We start from the raw sequence: 19,230 nt of genomic DNA on the forward strand, positions 1-19,230 counted from the left end.
GAGCAGATGTAGGGGTTACCTTGGAAAAAAAGAGAGAGAGAAATGACAAGAAGTGGGCGAGAGACGAGTATAAGTACTCGATGAAACAAACTTTCTCATCGCGAGGTGTCCATCTATGGTTCCTCTCTCTTTCAAGCAAAGAATGGTTCCAGCAAACATCGAGGAAGTATATCGACAGGCCGGAGGAAAGGAAGACAACGTTGGCCCAATCCAAGCCAAATCCAGGCTGTTGTGGTGGATCTGATGTGGTGGGAAGGTTGGTGTTTCCAGCGGTTGACCCACCGTGTGGATCCAAACCAGTGTACTTTTGTTGTGTCCAAGGATCACGAGGTTGCAAGATACGCAAAATCACTGGACACCAGCAGCACCAGACATCAAACTTTTGCGACCTTTGATGTTGAATGGGCAACAAGGGCAGGCAACCAAGCGAACCATTGTATTTGTGGATTAACATGTGATGAACCGACACATCATGTGTTGACATCGGAAGGATTGAGTTCTCAAGGGCAGGAGGAGGAGGAAGTGCATCGATTGCGGTGGAAGGAGGTGGCAATCCTCGGATCGAGGGTTGAGGTGGGCAAATGATATTGCTGTTGGTTACGGCGCTAGGTGGAAACGTTGACTCTGGTTTGAGAGCTGAATGGACAAGGGCAAAGCAGAAGTTCGAGGTGTTTCGACTGAGGCCCGCCAACTGCACAGAGATGAGATTGAGCAATGGTCCTGCAGAAGGATAGGGTGGAGCCAACCTAGGAACGAAGATGGGTTGATGGAGTGAACCACTACATCTGATGAGAATAGCCCAAGAGAGATCTGTGGCTCGTTGGCCGTTGTGAGAGCAACCAGTGGAGTGCAATGCATTGGTTCTCGAACAGGGTCGCTGGCAGTGCAGCTTGTGGCAAGTGCAGTAAAGAGGTGAATGGGAATCATGTGCAAAGTTGTTTTGGTGAGTTCTGCTCCCTCCTGCCGAGAAGAGACTTAGACAAGATGCTGGAATATAGGTAATATGAAGGTAATATGTTGGCGCAACAGTGCAAAACAACCGATAAAAGAGGTGCAAATCCAAGGTACTAGGTAGCTGCGTAAAATTGTAGGAAGGAACTTCTATTCTAGTGCCCATGGCCATTTGCAGTGTGAGAACATAAGAAAGGCACATAGTTTTTAATTCATCCATATAATGACCCCTAGCGATGAGTATCTACTTTATACGCTCTTCAATCCAATATTTTATACTTGTCTCCTGTTGATCCTACTGGGTGCATCTGGAACCCATCCTGTGTCGTGCTTGTATGGATCCATCATCTGCCATGACTCAATGCATGTTTTCAGAAGGCTGCCATCACTGTTGTCATCGACCGGCGGATAGTAGACTTAAATATCTATTTCATAGATCACTGCCAGCTGTCGGTCTGCTCATAGGAACCGGGGACTCTCATCCGTGGCATTGTTGGCCTCTGTAGCGCCACCGTACCTTTCCCTGCGGCTTTTCAGGAAATTGCTTACAATTCGATTGGAACCAAGGATACCCATGACCTTGGAAGCTGCCCTTGTTCTGGAAGACAATCCTGTGGAATGCCCACTGCTTTGAACGTCTCCAAAATGACCTGCCTCATCGCATTGTAGAGCTCCATAGCTTTTGGACTTGCGCGGTGCGACACTCAACCGACTGTTTCCGAGAGTGTCTGCATGTCCTGGAGTCCTTTTCCCTAGATACATGCTGTCAAATGGGCGATTCTGTGTAGGGACGTCCATGTTAAACGGGCGACTCAGACGGGCGACAAAACGGTGCTGGAGGGATGGACTGGGAGTGGTACATGTCGACACCGCCGTAGGGGACACAAAGTGAAGACGACCGGGTGTGCTGACTGGCGGAGTCTCTCCTATTTGGTCTTCCTCTTGACCGCTGCGTCTCTCTGCACTAGGTGGTTCTGATGCTACCACGGCCGACTGATGGACTGGAAGACTGCCATTTGCAGCCGAAGCCATAGAAATGTCATTCAACGATGGTGTGGAGTAAATGCTCCTATCACTACCGGGTTCAGCGATGGAGGGGTAACTTGCGAGACGGTTTGACCATGAAGTATCTTGACATTGGTTGTTGTCGTCTTTTTCACTCATGAGCTTTCTAAATGGGCTAGGCGCTGTAGATCGACGCTCAGGAGAAGATGGGAAGAATGTAAACTGTGCGTCCATTGTGTATTTAGGCTTCTCTGACCCGCGGACTGCTTGTGTGTCACCAGTTGACACCGCGTGGCTATTGCCGTCATTGCGGTGGCATGTGTCATCGTCGTTGGATGGGCTTTGGGCGGGAGACACTAAAGAGCTCAGCATCGAATCACTTTGTACCATCCGTATCGTTGGATCGCTACGGGAGATCGGCAATTCATCGAGTTGTATCGGGGTTTTGACGGAGTCGATGGCTTCGACAGCAGCTCTGGTACGCTCGAGCTCGGCTTCTTCCTCGCTTATTCTTTTGATCAGCGCCGAGTATATTCTCTGACTGTCAACCTGTGGGAGAATTGGGCTGGCACTGGTCTTGGTCTGTCTCGAGCTCTTCACACAGACAACGCCGCCAATATGACGGCCAGCGGAGGAGGATGGTTGATGAGGCCCGCCATCTTCTTTGATCACTGAAAGACGGTGTTTCTGGGCAGAGGCTGACCGCAGACCGAGTGAAGTGACACTGGAGTTCGTCCAGCTCGTGACTCTTGACTGGCTGTTGGACACCAGACTATCGCGACTCGCCACGGGGGGAACAATATGGGGGACCGTGTCATATTGCTCGTCTGAGAAGGATTTATTGTCGGACTCGTCAACGATAGTACGTGCATCGAGGTTGTTGGCGACAACGTCGAAGGCGTCCAAGTGCTGCTCGGCCAGTTGGGTTTGATGGGTTTGGTGGAGGTGGGTGAAGCTGAGAAAGCGTTTCACTCGACTTCGGATGGTGGCAGAGAATGACCTCAACGAGCTTTTGACTGCCCCTGAGCTTGAGCGCTCTGAAATCACGTCCCCAGGCTGGACCGGTATATTTGACCTCGTAGTGTATCTCCATTGTTTTTCGCCGTCGGTGTCGGGATATTTTTCCCGAAAGGAGCGTCGGGCAGTACTGTCAGGTCGGTCGAGGTCGGTCTTGTATCGAGTCGCCTGGAGGTCGGGTATTGCTGGCGATGGTGCAAGTCTCCACCCTCTGCGAGGCGAGAGCCTGCTCAGAGACTTGGAGGCTTTCAAGAAGGGGATTTGGCGGATGGAGCGAGAGGGGTGCATGGACCTAGACTTACGCAGACGGCGGTAAGACGATGGGAGGGCACCGTAATTCTCTTCCGAGGACGATGTGGTGTTTGAGGCCTTCATAGCCCGTTCAGCTGCTATCAATGCATGTTGACACGCATAACATGTGTGACCAGAATGGGCACATGATCGACCCTCGGGGAAAACCATACTGAAGTACTTGTTGGTAACCAAAACTGACCGGTGCAGATGCTGGAGAGCATCGGGCTGAGGCATTGAGCAGCATCAGAGTCGTCGAGAGAAAATGACTGCGTCGTGGTTCAATGGAAGGCGCGGCTATGTTGCAACGCAGAGGGTAAGGGGCAGGAGCGACGTTAGTTGTGAAACGAACAGTGCACTGCACAGGCGAGACGATTGTGGTCATGCACATAGAGAGAACCTGGTGGAAGGAGGCACATCTTGTCACGAATCGAGAAGCACACAACCTCTCTCTTTGCGCCATTGACACTTCCAAGCAGGGGCTTATGACTGAGGCGATCATGCCTCACAAAAGTTGGTTTCAACCCCCTCCGCCAAGAGGGTGTAAGAAAAGATCAGAAACAAGAGATGGTGAGCATGTTCAACTGTTTTTGTCTACTTTCATGGTGCAACTCAGAAGAAGCTGCATGATTGTGTTGGCCTCTGGGGGTCGTGATAAGCTAGTAACAAACCCGAGATCTCGAGACCTCGGATGACGTAGTGAAATAAAGATGATGGTACAGTACATGAGTTCGGTCCCAAATCAGGTGCAAACTCAATGATAACGACTGATGCCATAACTGGCAATGCAGTTTTCCATTTCGGAATATTTTAGTCCACCTGTTGAACAGAATCGGTCGTCTTTAAATGCAAATGGTGATCCAGGACTCCGACACCCAAGGGGGACAGGAGCATGTGAAAGTAAAAGGTGAGTCCGGATTCGTCGCGGCATCGTCGATACGTTGGTACAAAAGCCGAGGGCACTATAAAGCCAGGCTCATTGAAAAGGATAAGATGTAATGCTTTCAGCCGTGTAGCCGTGTTCCCGAAACACCGGTGCTGAAATCTCCCAAAAGATATGCGAACTGCATGAAAGGCAGTGAAAATGCAAGCGCTAAAGGCAAGTCGACGGAGGGAGCGTGTCCACAAATCGAGGACTGGGTCATCATCGGCGTAATCGGTCATTATGTAAGGGCCGAGGGACCATTCGGATGTTTGGTGGTATGCCAAGTTGAAGGGCACCCAGGGCACCAGAGGCACAGGAAATCAGGATGTTCGAGAAAGAAAGTTGAAGTTGGGCGGGTGGAATGGAACGGGACGGTGTGGTTGGCCGTTATGAATGGTGGGGGCCCGAACAGGGGTGAGGTGATCATGAACCAGGCTAGGGATCTGCAGGGCAGGCTTGAGGCGTGGTGACATCAGCCTCGAATGACGTAGCCAAGCTCCCTGACCGGAAGTTGGACGGGGGAGTCAGCACGGATCGATATGGTCTGCTGCAGTTGCGACTGCGGAAGTTGTACATCTAGACGAAACGAAATCAGTCCTGTGAAAGGATGAAGGATGGGGGTGCGTAGGGCCAGAGCCATAGACACACACGCAGAGAAAGGAGTCGCTTACCTTGCACTCTGAACACTTTCCACCGACGATGTCTACTCGTCCTCTGCAGCCTCGGCTGAAGTTTTGACACGAGTAGAGCATGATGAAAGGCGGGGCTGAATCCCAGCTGGGCTTGTGGACAGGGTTGGTGGTGATGTCTCGCTCTGAGGCTAGAAAAGAAGAGTTGAGGCAGAGAGGATTGAGGTGTAGAGGGTAGTGTGTTTGACAAAGGTCGAGATGGTTGAGTAAGATGTGTTTGATTGATATTGTTGTTTCAAGTTCAAGCTTGAGGTTGAAGAATGGAAACTCAGGAGAGTGTGAGAGATATGGGAATTGTAGAACCTTGATATTTGACCTTGGACAATTGAACGGGAGAATAGAGAAATGGAGTGATGCGACCAAGAGGCCCCCTCGACCCAAGTCCTCAGGTCTGCCCAAGCCAAGCCAAGACTGGCCTGGCCTGGGTCAGGCTGCCATGGTCGCATCAGTCGCAAAAGTCGCACCACCCAACCATTTTTGAGAGGGGGCATCGGGCTTAACGAATTTCCCTGCGCCCTGGCTAATCGCACCTATAGACTGCCTCTGACTTGCCTCTTGCCTACCTCTATGCATCCTTACACGCTGCAAACGGCAGGCTACAGGCTACAGGCGAACAGGCACTTATGCTTGGGTGGCCCTCAGCCCGGCTAAATCGCTGCACCCTGATGGTCACTGTGCATTTGAACGTTACAATGTCAATGTCCAGTGGCTCCAACCAGCAAATGACGCGTTATTGTCCTCGTCATTCATCCTCATCCTCATCCTCCGACGTAACCCCGTTCCATCCCGTCACACCAACACGAGACACATTCCACACCCAGCAATGCCAGGGCATTGCTGACTCTGACTGACACCGCTTGCTACAATCGTTCAGCGATCGTTCTACCCACGCACACGAATTCTATGCTGTGACGCGTGGTTCCATGAGTGAACCACCCCCCGGGTATTTTCTTCCGTCATCCTCATCCTTACTTACCCAACCTAATCACCATCTCTTTCCATCCACTCTTGTCAAACCCCTCGCCAGCTTGACCAACCTGACGCGAACCTGCAGTATATTTGACAAGTAGGACAGGGTGCACGTCTTCTGCGCTCGCAAGCGCCATCCCCGCCATTGTTCGTAGTGCTTGACGCTGGATAGCCTGCACTCTGAGTCACCCGGATTGGGTAATATCATCAATGCAGTGTAAGCGCTCGTCATGCCATGTGCCCGTGATGTGATGCATCCCAGGATCAAGCCAGCCAGGCAGCATTTGGTAAGCTCCGTCATGGCCTGTCACGGACTCCGTGCTTGTACAGTTTGCCAGTCAAGGGCCCTCAAGCTACTTAGGTTTCAGGCTTCAGGCTCCATGATGGCTTTCTGCCCGAACCTACCGCCCACCAGTTCACCCTCTCACGGCCACCGTGCATCACCGATTTCCAACCCGGACCCTGAGAACGACTAAGATCACTGTATTCAACATCAACAAGAATCATAGTAGTAATTATTCACGATAGCCTCTTTAGGGAATGGGGGTCTTCCCCATCTATTAGCCTATCCATGACAAAGGGTCGTCATGCAAGGCTGATTACACCTGGATTCCTTACCGTCGAGGTCTAGTCTCGTGGCTTGGCCTGTCCATTCTCTCCCAGCACTTGAAGTCCTTGCAACCAGCTATCTAGTATCTGGTCTCTGTGAAAAGTTGAATTACATGTACTACATTCTTCTACTCAGATATCTAGGTACCTGCCTAAGCTGCTAAGGTACCTACTAGGTACTTACAACCTGCTCACATGAACACTTAGCTATGCCTACCTTAGGCACTACGCAGATACTGCATTATTACCTTGTCGAGATGGCAAATGCAATGCAGATCAGCACAGCTCATATTTTATTACAGTACGCTCGCGCTCGCGGGTTGCATCTCAATTGCTCTCTCTCTCTCTCCCCTCCACTCTTATAATTTACCTCACCTCATGCAATGCACATTAGTCTCAACTCCAAATCATCCCATAGATGTCTGCCATTCCTCAACAAGCAACATTGTCAATAAAGTATTGGGTGATGGGGGCTGGGCCACTCCATCATCTAACACACCATTTCAGTGCATAATAATTTGCTACTAGAATCGCTTAACTGAGCCTCGAGCTTTGTTGACTGTACAATGTATCGTCCTTTTGACCCCAGATGACAGACATCGTCTACATAATCACGAGCCCTTTTTCCAGAACCCATGCAATGCCCTTCTCAAAGGAAAAGGGGCATTCCCCGACGGCCAAACGATCATCCTCCGGCTCGGCTTGCTGTCTCCTCGGGAGAAGTCGCCTCTACGCGAGAAAGGGACGCCCAGTGCAACGAGACAGTTGCCGGTTTTGGCTTGGGCTGTCGCCAGCTCCCAGTCTGTTGTCGATGACCAGCAGATTACCGAACATGCTTCTGACTCACTGCAGCCCGTCGCGGCCGCGCCTGTCCCTATGGCTCTGAGTAAAAGCCATTTCTTCCATCAGTCCAGTAATGCTGCTCTAAACCCTGCCTTACACATACCTGCCAAGCAGTTATGTCAGCCACTTGATCGACTTTGGTCGCGCGGCTCGTCAATACGGCTGCTGGACATGCCTGCTCACGTTGCTCCACATACTCCGTAGCCTTGCCAACCTGTCGGCCTAGCCAATAACGATCCATCTGCGTTGGTCTTCTCGAACTGATAGAATCGGGCATTTTACAGGAACGCTGCAGCTCATTCTCCACCCCTCGAAGCTGCCTAAACGCTCACCAATGTTTTCGGCTCGTGCGCTCAGAAGCACTTCAGTCTTCCATTCCGGTAGGTGTCCGATTAAATAATCTGCCTGCGGGTTTCCTTGAGGCTTCTACGCAACACTGGTTTGTGGATCAAGATCACCCGCTCCAGAGCCTGAGTTTGTTGTTCCATCACAAAAATTTTCAGCTCAATATCGTGCATGCCCATGAAACAGAACCATCATACGACCCTGATCATCACATTTATCCTGAACCTCCAAATCTTTATGGTTTTGAGGGGCAGACAATAGTAGTTGGTACCTACTCGTAATCTGTGATCTGTCTCGGAGGCATATTTAAGGCCCATCTTCGGATTTCTCTAGACTATGTGGTCTAGCGACTGACCGATACATCGTTCCTTCTGTTGGTGGCCCTCGGTAAGACCTAAAAGGTTCCCAAGAATTTGCTATCGGTGCCCCAGCCATGCCAGCGTTGAACTCGTCTCTGGTAGGACCAATGAAGCTTCCGGCTAGAACAATTTTTTTCCTTCCGAAAATCGACATTGTTGAAATCCGCCTAATTAAAAGATTCTAGTTGTTCTTTGGTTATGAGGTAAGCTCACCGGGTCTTATGCGGACTCTAACCCCTGCAACTCCCATAGAGAAGCCAGGCCTGCAGAAGATCAACCTTGTCACATTGCAGACGCGATACTGGAAGCTGTCGATGAGTACGCATGGTAGGTGGAACCATTTTCGCGTGGCCGTTTGCCCTGGCATCTGCGTCACAACACCAATATTGATCGGGTAATAATCCATACCCCCACCACACCCACGGTCGTTGCCAGTGCAAGAGCAGCACCCTCCTTAGTCAGTATAAGGTATGCCAAAAGTCCCACCGCCAACTCTTTCTTCCTGGCCAATGCTCGCTTGCTCCTCCACTGAGGGTCAATTGGGAACGGTGCTGTTGCTGAATCACTCACTCCCGCTCCACTCACCGATCTCAATGGCACCGTAGCAAGCAGCACAACGGGCCTGTGATCCGAGGTTGCAAACAGTGGGAGACACGTGTACCTGACAGGCTCCACTTTGACATGCTCTGTTTTCCAGAAGAATATTCTGTCGCACCAGCTCGGCCACCGATGACGTGCCCACTGCCAATCTCCTTCTCCATCCAGAGTTACAGCCTTGTCACCCACGTTGCGGTATTTGTATGTCGGCGGAAATCCAATTGGCGCCTCTGTCAATCCGTGCAAGGCTTTGCCAGCCTTGACCTGCTGAGTGAGCTGGTCCTCCGCCAGTAGATGAATAAAATGTCTCGGGTCGTCTTCTTCCTTTGCTGGTTGAGGGAATTTATGTTCGACGTCGTGAGGTGACGGTTGAATGAGTGACGTGCGGTAGTTGAGATCGCCCGCGAGAAAAAGATGTGATGTGGTGGAATAAATGCCACTTTCTAATGGCTTTGGTTGCGCATTGCCTTGAAGAAGCGGAGCATTCTCATCTTCTCCAGCCGGATGGTCCTGTACAAAGACCAATCCTTGAACAATGCTTTGATAATCAAAATTCCTCCGCTCGAGCGCGTCTTCCATCGCTGCAAGGTGGGCTGCCACGAAAGTGAGCTCGACCTCTTCTGAGTCTCCGATGCGGTATCCTAGGCGAACACCCACAGCACCTTTCGCTCCCATTGCGCCCAGGCCCAGGCCCACGCCAGCAGTTTGAGTCCAATTAATGTTATCCGCCACATCTTCTCTGGCAAAGACCATGATTCCAGTCATTCCTAGGTTTTGCGACAGAATGTGAACATAGTTCTGGTCTTTGGCCGCCAACTTGACCACCTTTTTGAAGCAGTCAAAATATGGCGTCAAGAACGACCCGCCGAGGAACCCATATGCTATGGGCGCAATCTCTTGGAGATTCAGAACGAGCAGATCTGGATACCGTGTGTCTGGCTCCAGAGCATCGAACATGTGTGGAGCAAAGGCGTGTGGCTGGACAAGGGTTCGGGCACAATTGAAGGTCAACAAATACAGGGTGAGCGCCATGATCCTCGAAGTCGGGTGTTGGCGTTCTGGTCAACAGTGATCGTAAATGATGCCCCTGTAACTTATGATGCTTTCTCCATGATCGACCGGCATTGATAGCTGAATCGTCCTTGATCAATCTTGAGAGAGGTTGAGGATGTTTGGTTAGACTCGAAATGCTATCATCGTTTCCGGATGCGGTTAGATCTGCATTTCAGAAGATGCCAAGTGAGCAGGACCTGCCTGCTTGTTTATTCCCCTGCACTTCGAGCATTTGTGGCCAAAATCGCATACCTGGGACAGAAACCGCCTGATCTGGATCTGGGATGCGAAGACTACCAGGTATCCCACATGCCTATTATGGATACCAGGCAGGTACCTACCTAAATGAAGGAAGCCTGACCTATGCCTAATCCGTATATCTTCGTGGTACTTCAGAAATATAGGCTAGTCCAAATTAGGAAATAAAGTAGTACGTGAGATAAAAATCACGTGACTATGACGTGGAGGTGCTCGTCCTCATTAGGACTAGCCCATACAGACAAATAAGAGTCAATATATTTATAATATTCAATTTTGTCAAACAGAAACACTGTAACCACAGTACAGTGGCAAATGACATTCAACAACCAGCATCAGTGGTTTAGTGGTGTAAGTTTAACGTCAAGACCTTCCAGGTCAATTCAATATTAACAATACCACAGAAAATCCATCGTTGCCATCGATGGGCCCCGCGTTCGATTCGCGGCTGATGCAATCTTTTTTGCTTCCTTCAAGCCTATAGGTTAGCTTCGGTTTTTTGGTCATAGGTAAGTAGAGAATGGAGAATAGGGCTGGGTTGCGTTCAATTCCAGCTGGTGCAAGTTTTGGCTATCCATCAACTATGGATCGTCTTACCCTTGTGGCGGCTGAGAGGAGTGCGAAATCATTCCTTTTGCTTTTCCGACAAAAGAAAATACTAGGTATGTATGGGATGAAAATGCCAAGGCACCACGGTGAATCGCCTGTTCACCGAACTACCTCCGGGTCATCTCATGTATGTGGAAAACTGGTGGTTCAAATACTCATTTAGATTGTCCTGGCTATTTGAAGATCATGATCATAAATATACCTAGTAGTGGGTTGAACACTACGTTTCTCTTGTCCTACATGTAATATCAAGGTGATGGGGCAGTTCACAGTAGTTGTTGGAAACTAAAGAGCACCCGTCGTTAAACAGTGTTGGTGCTGCGCCAACACGAAAATCAGCCCCAGTCAACTTGATGATAGTAACTGGCTGAGTCCAAATATAACACTCAGTATACGATTGACGTTAAGTACTGATTTGAAAGCGATAAGAGCGCCCGCAGCCCACGATGCAAGTCTCTAATTGACGACATTTGATAGTGGCACAGATAGACAGCCTCCGATCCGAATATGGCCCAACTAGGCATTTGCTAGTCCTCGCTACCATCCAGCCCCGATCGGTCCGAAGCGTTGAAATACTACTCCGTACAGAAAGCCACAAGTCCCCGTTCAGCTGCTAGCGAACATTTGTCTTGCATCGCCCTCAATAGCCTTGCCTGAGAGCAGACGCGATCGGGGAACTTCGGAACTTGCGAAATTGTGCGAGAGATGATCTCTTCACAAAGGACAAGTCGTCCGAGAGCACCGAACATGAACTTGTCTATAGTTTTGCGCCTGCCTTTCTCGAATCTTCCCTATGCTTGTCACGTAGCATTCGGCGCAAGATCTTGCCTGAAGGACTCTTGGGAATGACATCAATGAACTCGATACCCCCCGCCAACCACTTGTGCCTTGCCTTCTCCTTCTCGACGTGCTTGCTGATGCTACGCTTAATTGCAGCGTCGCTTTCCTCTAGGCCGACAGAGCTTGACTTGACAACGTAGGCCTTGGGAAGTTCACCAGCCCGGTCGTCTTGTACAGGGATGACAGCACAATCGGCGACGGCCGGGTGGTTCAGGAGGCAAGCTTCCAGTTCGGCGGGTGCCACCTGGAGGCCCTGTTTATTGTTAGAATGTGACATACGAGCAACATGACCAACGCACCTTGACTTTGATCAATTCCTTGATACGGTCGACAACCCAAACATGTTCGTTGCCTTTGGGCGATTTTCGGATCTCAACCTCGTCGCCGGTCCGCATAAATCGGCCCTCGGGGAGATCCACAAAAGTTTCCTGGGTCGCCTTCTCGTTCTTGAGATAACCTAAAGTGACAGAGGGAGATTGAACCAGTAACTCTCCACGTTGACCGTAGCTCGTGATTTCGTTTCCTTCGGGGTCCACAATCTTGGCCACAGTTCCCGGAATCAAGCACCCGGAAGAACCAAACCAGATGTCATCGGGACTAGTGGAACATACAACGGTACAGGTTTCGGTAAGACCATAACCTTGTCGAACCTGCCAGGTCGGATATTGAGCATTGAGATCCTCGGCCGTCTCCTTTCCCAAGGGCGCTGCTCCGGTGAAGATTTGGCGCACACTCGACAAGTCGAATTTCTTGAGTAGCTGGGGATTTTTGACCATGGCAATGATGATGGGTGGGACGATATACAAGGTGTTGATCTTGTACTTCTGGATCGAGGTGAGGTAATGCTGAAGATCGAACTTAGGAAGGACGATGACTTGGTCGCCTCGATACGTGGACGCATGGCAGATAACGATGAGTCCGTAAATATGCGACTGGGGCAGCAACCCCAAGGCGACGTCATGATAGTCTGGTCCTTGTTTCTGACGATAGATGGCGTCGTAAAGTGAGATCTGGACTGTGTTGGCGATGACATTTCGGTGAGATATCATGACTCCTTTCTTTTAATGTGTTAGTTGGTGGTTTGCGTCCAGGAGACTGCGCTTACCGGCAAGCCAGATGTGCCACTCGAGTAACATAGAAAGGCGGTCTGCCTGGCGCCTTGTCCTTTTGTCCATTTAATGGGTTCGAGCTCGGGTGCTGATTCACCGTCTCGGAGAAGCTGATTCAGGGTCTTGAAACCCTTGGGGACGTTCTTATCGCCTGGCATTTCGACAATGTAAATCTTGTCCTTGGAGATGTTGGCTTTCTCGGCCGCCTCCAGAGCCACGGGGAGTAGGGGGGGAACAGTGAAGAGGATCTTAGCGCCTGAATTGGTCAGCTGGTGTCGTAGTTCGTCCGCATTGTAAGCTGCATTAGCAGGAGATGAGACGCCGTTAAGTCGATGTATAGCCCATGACAGCGTCATGATATCAATCTGGCGGACGAATAGTGAGCAAACCGTGCCCTGCGCACTCGATTTTGGGTATTTTGCACATACCGTGTTCAGGGCAAAGACTCCAACGACTTTGTCATATTCACTCCCTTGATTAACTTTCCATCCTAGCTCCTTGCCCAACCCTCTCGCCAATTTGGCCACATCGTCTCTCTGCTGTGTCGCGGAGATGGATCTGCCAGTTAGGCCGCAAGTATATGTGTCCCATGACTGGGAATAGGGTCGTCGGCCATGTTTCTCGTCCAACATGAACTCATGGATGGGGACGGTATCAGGGATCTCCGACAACTCAGGGAGCCATTTCTCAGGAAGGAAGACCATGACTGCTCAGGTTGCGGGAGACTGTGAGAGAAGAAGGAGGTCGAGAACCAATTCAATTCAACTAGGCCAACAAATGCTGAATGGGAAGAATTTCCTGGGGTGGTCGTTATCAAAATACATAGACTTCCACCGGAGGCGCAGGCGGACGAGAAATGGACGGAAACAGCAGGGATTTCGACATCCCACTGATCGCGCCGAATGGCAGGGGGATAGCACACATGGCCCGAGGTCCAAACAACAGCACGGGAGCTATACTCCACAAGTAACGAAGGCCGAAGCCTTGGGAGGATACCTGGGGTTCAGTGCGGAACCAACAATGAGCTCTGGCCAACAGTATAAGCTTCTCACTACTGGAGATAGTGACCGGATGGTGGGACCTGAGCCAGTCGGCGGGCCTCTGAATTCCGAGGGATGGGGTAAATTCGAGCTGGCATGCTGGGCCATGGCATCTGCATGGCAGTCCCTGTGCTAAATCTTGATGGTACTTGATCTCAGATTCTGGCAATCTTTAGGTGGTGCACAGTCGCCAGAGGTAGAGAGTTCTTGATGAACAAGGCAACCCTCGGCACTGAAGCTGGCTCACAATGGTGCATCCACACTTGCGGGGCACGCCTGTGCAGACATCTCTCGACCGCGGCTCGGTTCCGGTCTCCGCAAATCAAAGGTAGCATCAGTGTATCAGTATCTTGGTGTCTAGGCTTGCCTTCCTCGGCCCCATGGTTGTGGTCGGAGATAACATTGCGGTTCGTCCAATAGGTTCTTTTTGTGGGCTTGGACCGTCAAGCCTAACCAGTAGTAACAATTACAGTCTTCCTACGAGGATACGTAGGGTGGCCAGCCGCAAGCTAGATCGGACTTGTTCAAGCGAGTTTTCGCCGATAATTGGTCTGCAGGCTTATGAAATCTCAAGGTCTGGGTCAATCATGTGTGCTCGTTTTGTAACCTGAGTAATCTGCGTGTTGGTGGATTAGCCAGGGGAGAAGACGCCAACTGAAGGTGACTTACAGATTAAGACCGTGTAGAGATGAGGGATCAAGGATGGTCGAGACCAGCAGACAAAAGGAAGTTCGATCAAGAGGGAATACCTGGGGTGGTGGTGTGCCTGGTCAAGTGGATGGATGACCAGAGTGACAGAGTTGGCTGCAATCCTTTTTTCTCGCACGTGATCTTACTGTTTGCACCTTCCCCAGCTGCCCCAGGTGCTCCCCCGTCCCCCTCGTCCCCCACATTGTAAACGCATATCAAACAACTTTGTCTCCTCCACTTTGCCGACTACATCAGTGTAGACATTCATCCACACGCAGCATGTCAGAGCCCGTACCACTTAGCATCATGACAGATACCATCATTCAATCAGCAACATGGCCAGCCCAGCGTCCACCAAATCTACAAGTCCTTTTGTCTGTCGTCTCTGTAACAAGAGGTACACGAGATCCGACCACCTGAGCCGCCACCATCTCTCTCGTAAGGGTCATGCACCACACTCTTGCTACACTGACGTAATACCGCTATAGATACCAAAGAGCGACCATTCGAATGCCATGTATGTTCCAAAGGATTTGCAAGACGGTAGGTTAACTGCTCAGACTAATATCATGAGTAAGAAGCTGAACCAGAAGACAGCGATCTCTTGAGTCGACACCTCAGCCTCCACGACTCCGACAATCGACACCTCGATCCAACCAGGAGCAATCACGGCCGCAGAGCTAGACATGCATGTGCTGCATGTGCCGAAGCGAAACTGCGATGTACCGATGTTCGTCCTTGCAAACGCTGCCTTGTCAAAAATCTCGTCTGTGACCGAGACAGCCCCTCCTATCCTTCTAGCGATCGTCAGACCACCCCTGCGACTGTAGCTCCGAATGGGATGCAGGTCCGCTCACCATGGACAGTCGGACAGGAGGACTCGCAAAGCTACATTTTCTCTGGTTCGAGTCATACGACAAACATGGACCACCAGGCACCCGCCAACGTGCTCTCAACACCGATGTGTAAGGACTCCTGGGAATGATTCTCCTTTCTACACTTTCTGACGCAATTAGACGGCATGTCCCATAATCAAACCTTCGATCCGTTTTTCGGCCAAAGCGGATTCGACGATGTTCTCATGGGGAACTTTTTGCACGATATTGTCAATACAAATGACTCCGTCTCCCATCTATTTGGCACCAATGCCAGCGCGTTTCCCGATGTCTTGCATTTCGGCTCCGATGATCTCGCAGATTTCCCCTCTTCAGCCTTTGACCGTACCTATCTTACTTCCGCCCCGATACAAGGTTCACGCCCTAGCGAGGGGGGAGACCTACCCTTGTCTCTCTCTACCGACCCCCAAACTCCGGCTGTGCGAAGAGCAGTCCATGCCGGTGAACAAGCTTTCCGTGAGTCCATGTGGCTTTGGGATCCTTCAATGGAAGACAACACTATATCAGAGCAGGCCAATCTTGGCCTCTCCACAGACCACTCTGTACTCCAACACCGATTTCGAGAATTGGACCCACGTTTTCGTCTGTCACAAAGAAGCCGTGACCGGCTTCTGTCTATGGTTTTGCGGACATGCGAGTCCGGTGTACAGCGACAGGTTGTGTCTTGCTTTCCTTCAGTCGAGTTTCTCTCCTTCATCTTGGCTGATTTCAGAGCTCGACACATTCGCCAAATATCACCGTGGATACATTTCGACACAATCAATCTTGAAAATGAGTGCGAAGAGTTTCTAGCAGCTCTTATATGTGCAGGTGCCGCCGAGTCACGGCAGCCTGACATCCGCAGGCTGGGGTCTGCGTTACAAGAAGCTGTCCGTGTTGCAATACTCAAGCGACTAGAGGACGACAATAGACAACTTCGGGACTTGCGATCCACACAAGCACTAGTCTTGATCCTCATTGTCGGCCTGAATTCTGCATCCCGTCGGAAAATTGAGATCGCGGAAACTCTGACTCTCAGTGCCGTCACCACTCTCCGAAGAGGTGAACGATTTCGAAACCGAAGTGACACCAGGTCAGGCATAGACACCGTGCAGCAGTCCGAACCCCTTGATGCACGATGGATGAAGTGGATTCAGGAAGAATCTTTCAAGAGGCTGGTTTACCACGTACTATTCCAGGATGCCCAAGTCTCCTCTGCTCTCTTCCGCCAACCAATCGTGTCCTACACTGAGATTAACCTTGTGCTGCCGTGCCCACAAGATATGTGGAACGCTAACAACGCCGAGACCTGGTGGCAAGCAACTCTCAGAAGCCAAAGTGCATCAGACCCGACACCACCCACATTACCCCAAGCCTTACATGATCCAGCTCTGATCAGTCTTCGAAGAGACAAGATCGACGTGCAGATGAGCCTCAGAGTCTTGGTCTCAATCTTTTGGCTGCGGGTATGGCAATCGATTCAGCTCCGCGCAGCCTCTTCACTGGATATGTACGGCGCATCTCCGCCATCGAGCGACCAGTTTTTCCAACAGCTTGTGTCACACGGCCAAAGTCTGAGCTTACGCTTCTCTGAGGGGTCTGACGAAATGCATGCTTCGATCAGAATGATTCTAGAACTCGGTTTGATGCATCTCCATGTCTCTCTTGAAGATATCCAGCTGCTTGCTGGAAAGGAAGGCGAGGATCAGGCCCGGAAAGCCGCTTCTCGTCTTCGATCCTGGATCAGCCTTCCAGAGTCACGAAAGGCATTGTTTCATGCCGGTCAGGTTGCCAAAGAGGCGGCACGTTGTCCGTTGGATTTCTTCCGTGGCTATCATGCCGTGGTAGTCTATCATGCTAGTCTCACAATGTGGGCTTATGCACTACTATCAAACAGCCAGAGTGAAAGACAATCTCCACAACTTGGCACAGTCCTTGAATACAATGGCCTCACGACGCTGGTCCAACTTGACGAAAATGAAACCCCGGAAATTAAACGATTCATTCTGCTTGGATCAGCCACGGCGGCCATCAAGAGGTACAAAGACAAAGACGATATATGCGATGTTGATGTCCCACAAATCGTGCCACTGACGAATGCCTCGGATGTCATGATGAGTATGGCTGCTTTATTGGCAACCCGAGACGAGAGCGAGCATTACTGTATCCCTCTCGTCAACTATCTGACTAGACTGATGCGTTCTTTGGCCAAGGCTTCTACTGCCATGAAGCTGTTACGATGAAAGCAATTAGATGTAAATTGATTGCCCTATAACTTGGGGGCCAGACAGCCACGAATTTGTTCATTGGCCATAGCACTTCTGTGGCTTTCACCACAAATAAGAGCATGGATGTTACAGCCTAAGGCCGCCACAGGAAGCCTGGATGGAGCCAATCCAAGTCGGACACCTCTTTCTCCCCGAGTCCCTCTATTTTGGCATGGACGTCCACCTGGGACCGACGCTTGTTGTCCCTGCTCATCCAGAAACCTAACGTAAGACCGGTGATCAGAACTGTACCTTGGGCTGCCAGGTTCAGCCCGTTGCCAATGGGGTAGTTGGGTCCATCAAACGGCAGAAATGCCCAAGTGGCAATGAGACCGCCTATGTTGCCAAACATGACATTGGTACCAATCGCAGATGAGCGGGCCGTGTCGCTCAGTACATTAGCTGACACCTGAGCATTACACAATGCCCCGCCGTTGAAAGCGCCAGTGACGATGAGGAAGATCGCTCCGTATCTGGCCCTGGCATTTTCGGTGGCCAGAAACATTATGTATCCAATCATGACAGGCACTGCACTGTAGGTGATAATGACATTCCGGCGGTCTGTCTTCCACGCCAAAAGAGCAGATGCAATGACGAACACCGCTCCGACAAGGTAGGGAGGAACAGTCATGAGCTGTTGGCGGACGACCGTTTCGTTCGGATAGATTGTTCGCACGATCGTCGGAGCGAAAAAAGCAAGACCCTGCACTGTAATGCACTCTAGCAGAAAGATCCAGGACGTCGTTAGCGTGATGGGATTTAGGATTCCCCGGAGAACTTTGGCCTTATCGAATCGATCGAGAACCTCAGTGGTCCCTACTCGCTCGGACTTGAGCCGAGTAATAGCCAACTGTTTCTCGCTCTCAGACAGCCACCTTGCGGTCTCTGGGCGATCGGTAAGAGTGACAAAGGCGATTAAGGCGAGACCGATAGTAATGATACCCTCGATGGCAAAGATCATTTCCCATCTCTGCCTACTTCCGAATGAATCCAGTCTGAGGATAGCCGATGCTAAAAGCCCTCCAAAAGCTCCCGCCAGCGGCGACATGACGATATATAGTGCTAGGCGGAAGGCGAGCTCTGACCGGCGATACCAGCGACTCATATAGTATGCGATACCAGGAAGCATTGGGGCCTCGAATATGCCTAGCAAGAAGCGCACACCGCAGGCGGTGTGTATATCATGGACGAAAGCGAAAGCCACTGTCATGATTCCAAAACCAAGCGTCATGCCGGGCAGAAACCATCCCGGTCCCAGCCACTTGCAGGCCATGGTGCCGGGGATCTCGAATACAATATAGGATATGTAGAAGATGGAGAGAACTTGGTTGTATTGATACCCCGTCAGGCCCAGGTCACTTTCGAATCCGGCGAGTCGAGCATTGCCTTTGCGAACAAGAGGCGTCAGTCAGGGACCAGTGTAGGATTAACAAGGTGAAACCCACCTATGTTTGCGCGATCGATGAAGCAGAACAGATATCTACCGAGTTGGAAGGTTTGTTGTCAGAAAACGCCACAACGACGTGAATGGCCCAAGAAGAGCCGGAGATTTCGGTTTTCAACCTACATGATCGCAACCGTTGGGATAATGTAAAGATCGATCTTGGTCACTAAGCGCCTCTCTTCGGCAGGATCGAGTTGGACCAGTGAGTGCCCATACCTGGATTTCGAGTGTCAGCCAGAAAGTCTTTCAAGATCAGAAACAACATTACGCATCAGTCGCAGCTTGACCAGTCAAACCTCCTTTGAGATTCGAGGGATCGGCATCGATTGGTTGACCAGTCTCAACGTGAGAAAGCTGGCGGATTTGTGCTTGATCTTTGGCAATGGCTGACATGGTGAAGTATGCTAGGACAGAAGTGCCACAAAGTGAAGCAAGGGACAGTGGT

At 50.7% G+C, this 19,230-nt stretch overlaps 5 protein-coding genes and 1 non-coding gene across 6 annotated transcripts; 3 read left to right on the top strand and 3 right to left on the bottom strand.

Moving 5' to 3' along the window:
• Positions 1-67: 67 nt before the first annotated feature.
• On the top strand, positions 68-598 carry PV10_05361 (uncharacterized protein). The gene has a single exon (XM_016370017.1). The coding sequence runs from the start codon at positions 244-246 to the stop codon at positions 583-585; it is 342 nt and encodes a 113-aa protein (XP_016222310.1). The 5' UTR covers positions 68-243; the 3' UTR covers positions 586-598.
• An 812-nt stretch (positions 599-1,410) lies between these two features.
• Positions 1,411-3,348, bottom strand: PV10_05362 (uncharacterized protein; the record flags this gene model as incomplete). Its single annotated transcript, XM_016370018.1, has 1 exon — positions 1,411-3,348. One exon carries the CDS (start codon positions 3,346-3,348, stop codon positions 1,411-1,413), a length of 1,938 nt encoding a protein of 645 aa, XP_016222311.1.
• Positions 3,349-8,050: 4,702 nt separating this feature from the next.
• Positions 8,051-9,924, bottom strand: PV10_05363 (uncharacterized protein). The gene has a single exon (XM_016370019.1). It carries the CDS (start codon positions 9,630-9,632, stop codon positions 8,376-8,378), a length of 1,257 nt encoding a protein of 418 aa, XP_016222312.1. The 5' UTR covers positions 9,633-9,924; the 3' UTR covers positions 8,051-8,375.
• A 319-nt stretch (positions 9,925-10,243) lies between these two features.
• On the top strand, positions 10,244-10,367 carry PV10_05364. Its single transcript has one exon. It is a non-coding gene; the product is annotated as a tRNA-Leu (tRNA).
• Positions 10,368-10,950: 583 nt separating this feature from the next.
• On the bottom strand, positions 10,951-13,173 carry PV10_05365 (uncharacterized protein; the record flags this gene model as incomplete). Its single annotated transcript, XM_016370020.1, has 4 exons — positions 10,951-11,613; positions 11,660-12,418; positions 12,466-12,834; positions 12,898-13,173. 4 exons carry the CDS (start codon positions 13,171-13,173, stop codon positions 11,278-11,280), a joined length of 1,740 nt encoding a protein of 579 aa, XP_016222313.1. The 3' UTR covers positions 10,951-11,277.
• A 1,948-nt stretch (positions 13,174-15,121) lies between these two features.
• PV10_05366 (uncharacterized protein) lies at positions 15,122-17,317 on the top strand (the record flags this gene model as incomplete). The annotated part of the gene is made up of 2 exons (XM_016370021.1): positions 15,122-15,164; positions 15,216-17,317. 2 exons carry the CDS (start codon positions 15,122-15,124, stop codon positions 17,315-17,317), a joined length of 2,145 nt encoding a protein of 714 aa, XP_016222314.1.
• Between the last annotated feature and the right edge of the window lie 1,913 nt (positions 17,318-19,230).

This window comes from Exophiala mesophila, assembly GCF_000836275.1.
Source record: "Exophiala mesophila strain CBS 40295 unplaced genomic scaffold supercont1.4, whole genome shotgun sequence".
NCBI lineage: Eukaryota > Fungi > Ascomycota > Eurotiomycetes > Chaetothyriales > Herpotrichiellaceae > Exophiala > Exophiala mesophila.

Excerpts from the sequence above, each read along its gene's own strand:
- PV10_05361 (XM_016370017.1), top strand. The coding sequence starts at position 244 with ATGTGGTGGGAAGGTTGGTGTTTCCAGCGGTTGACCCACCGTGTGGAT.
- PV10_05363 (XM_016370019.1), bottom strand. The coding sequence starts at position 9,632 with ATGGCGCTCACCCTGTATTTGTTGACCTTCAATTGTGCCCGAACCCTT.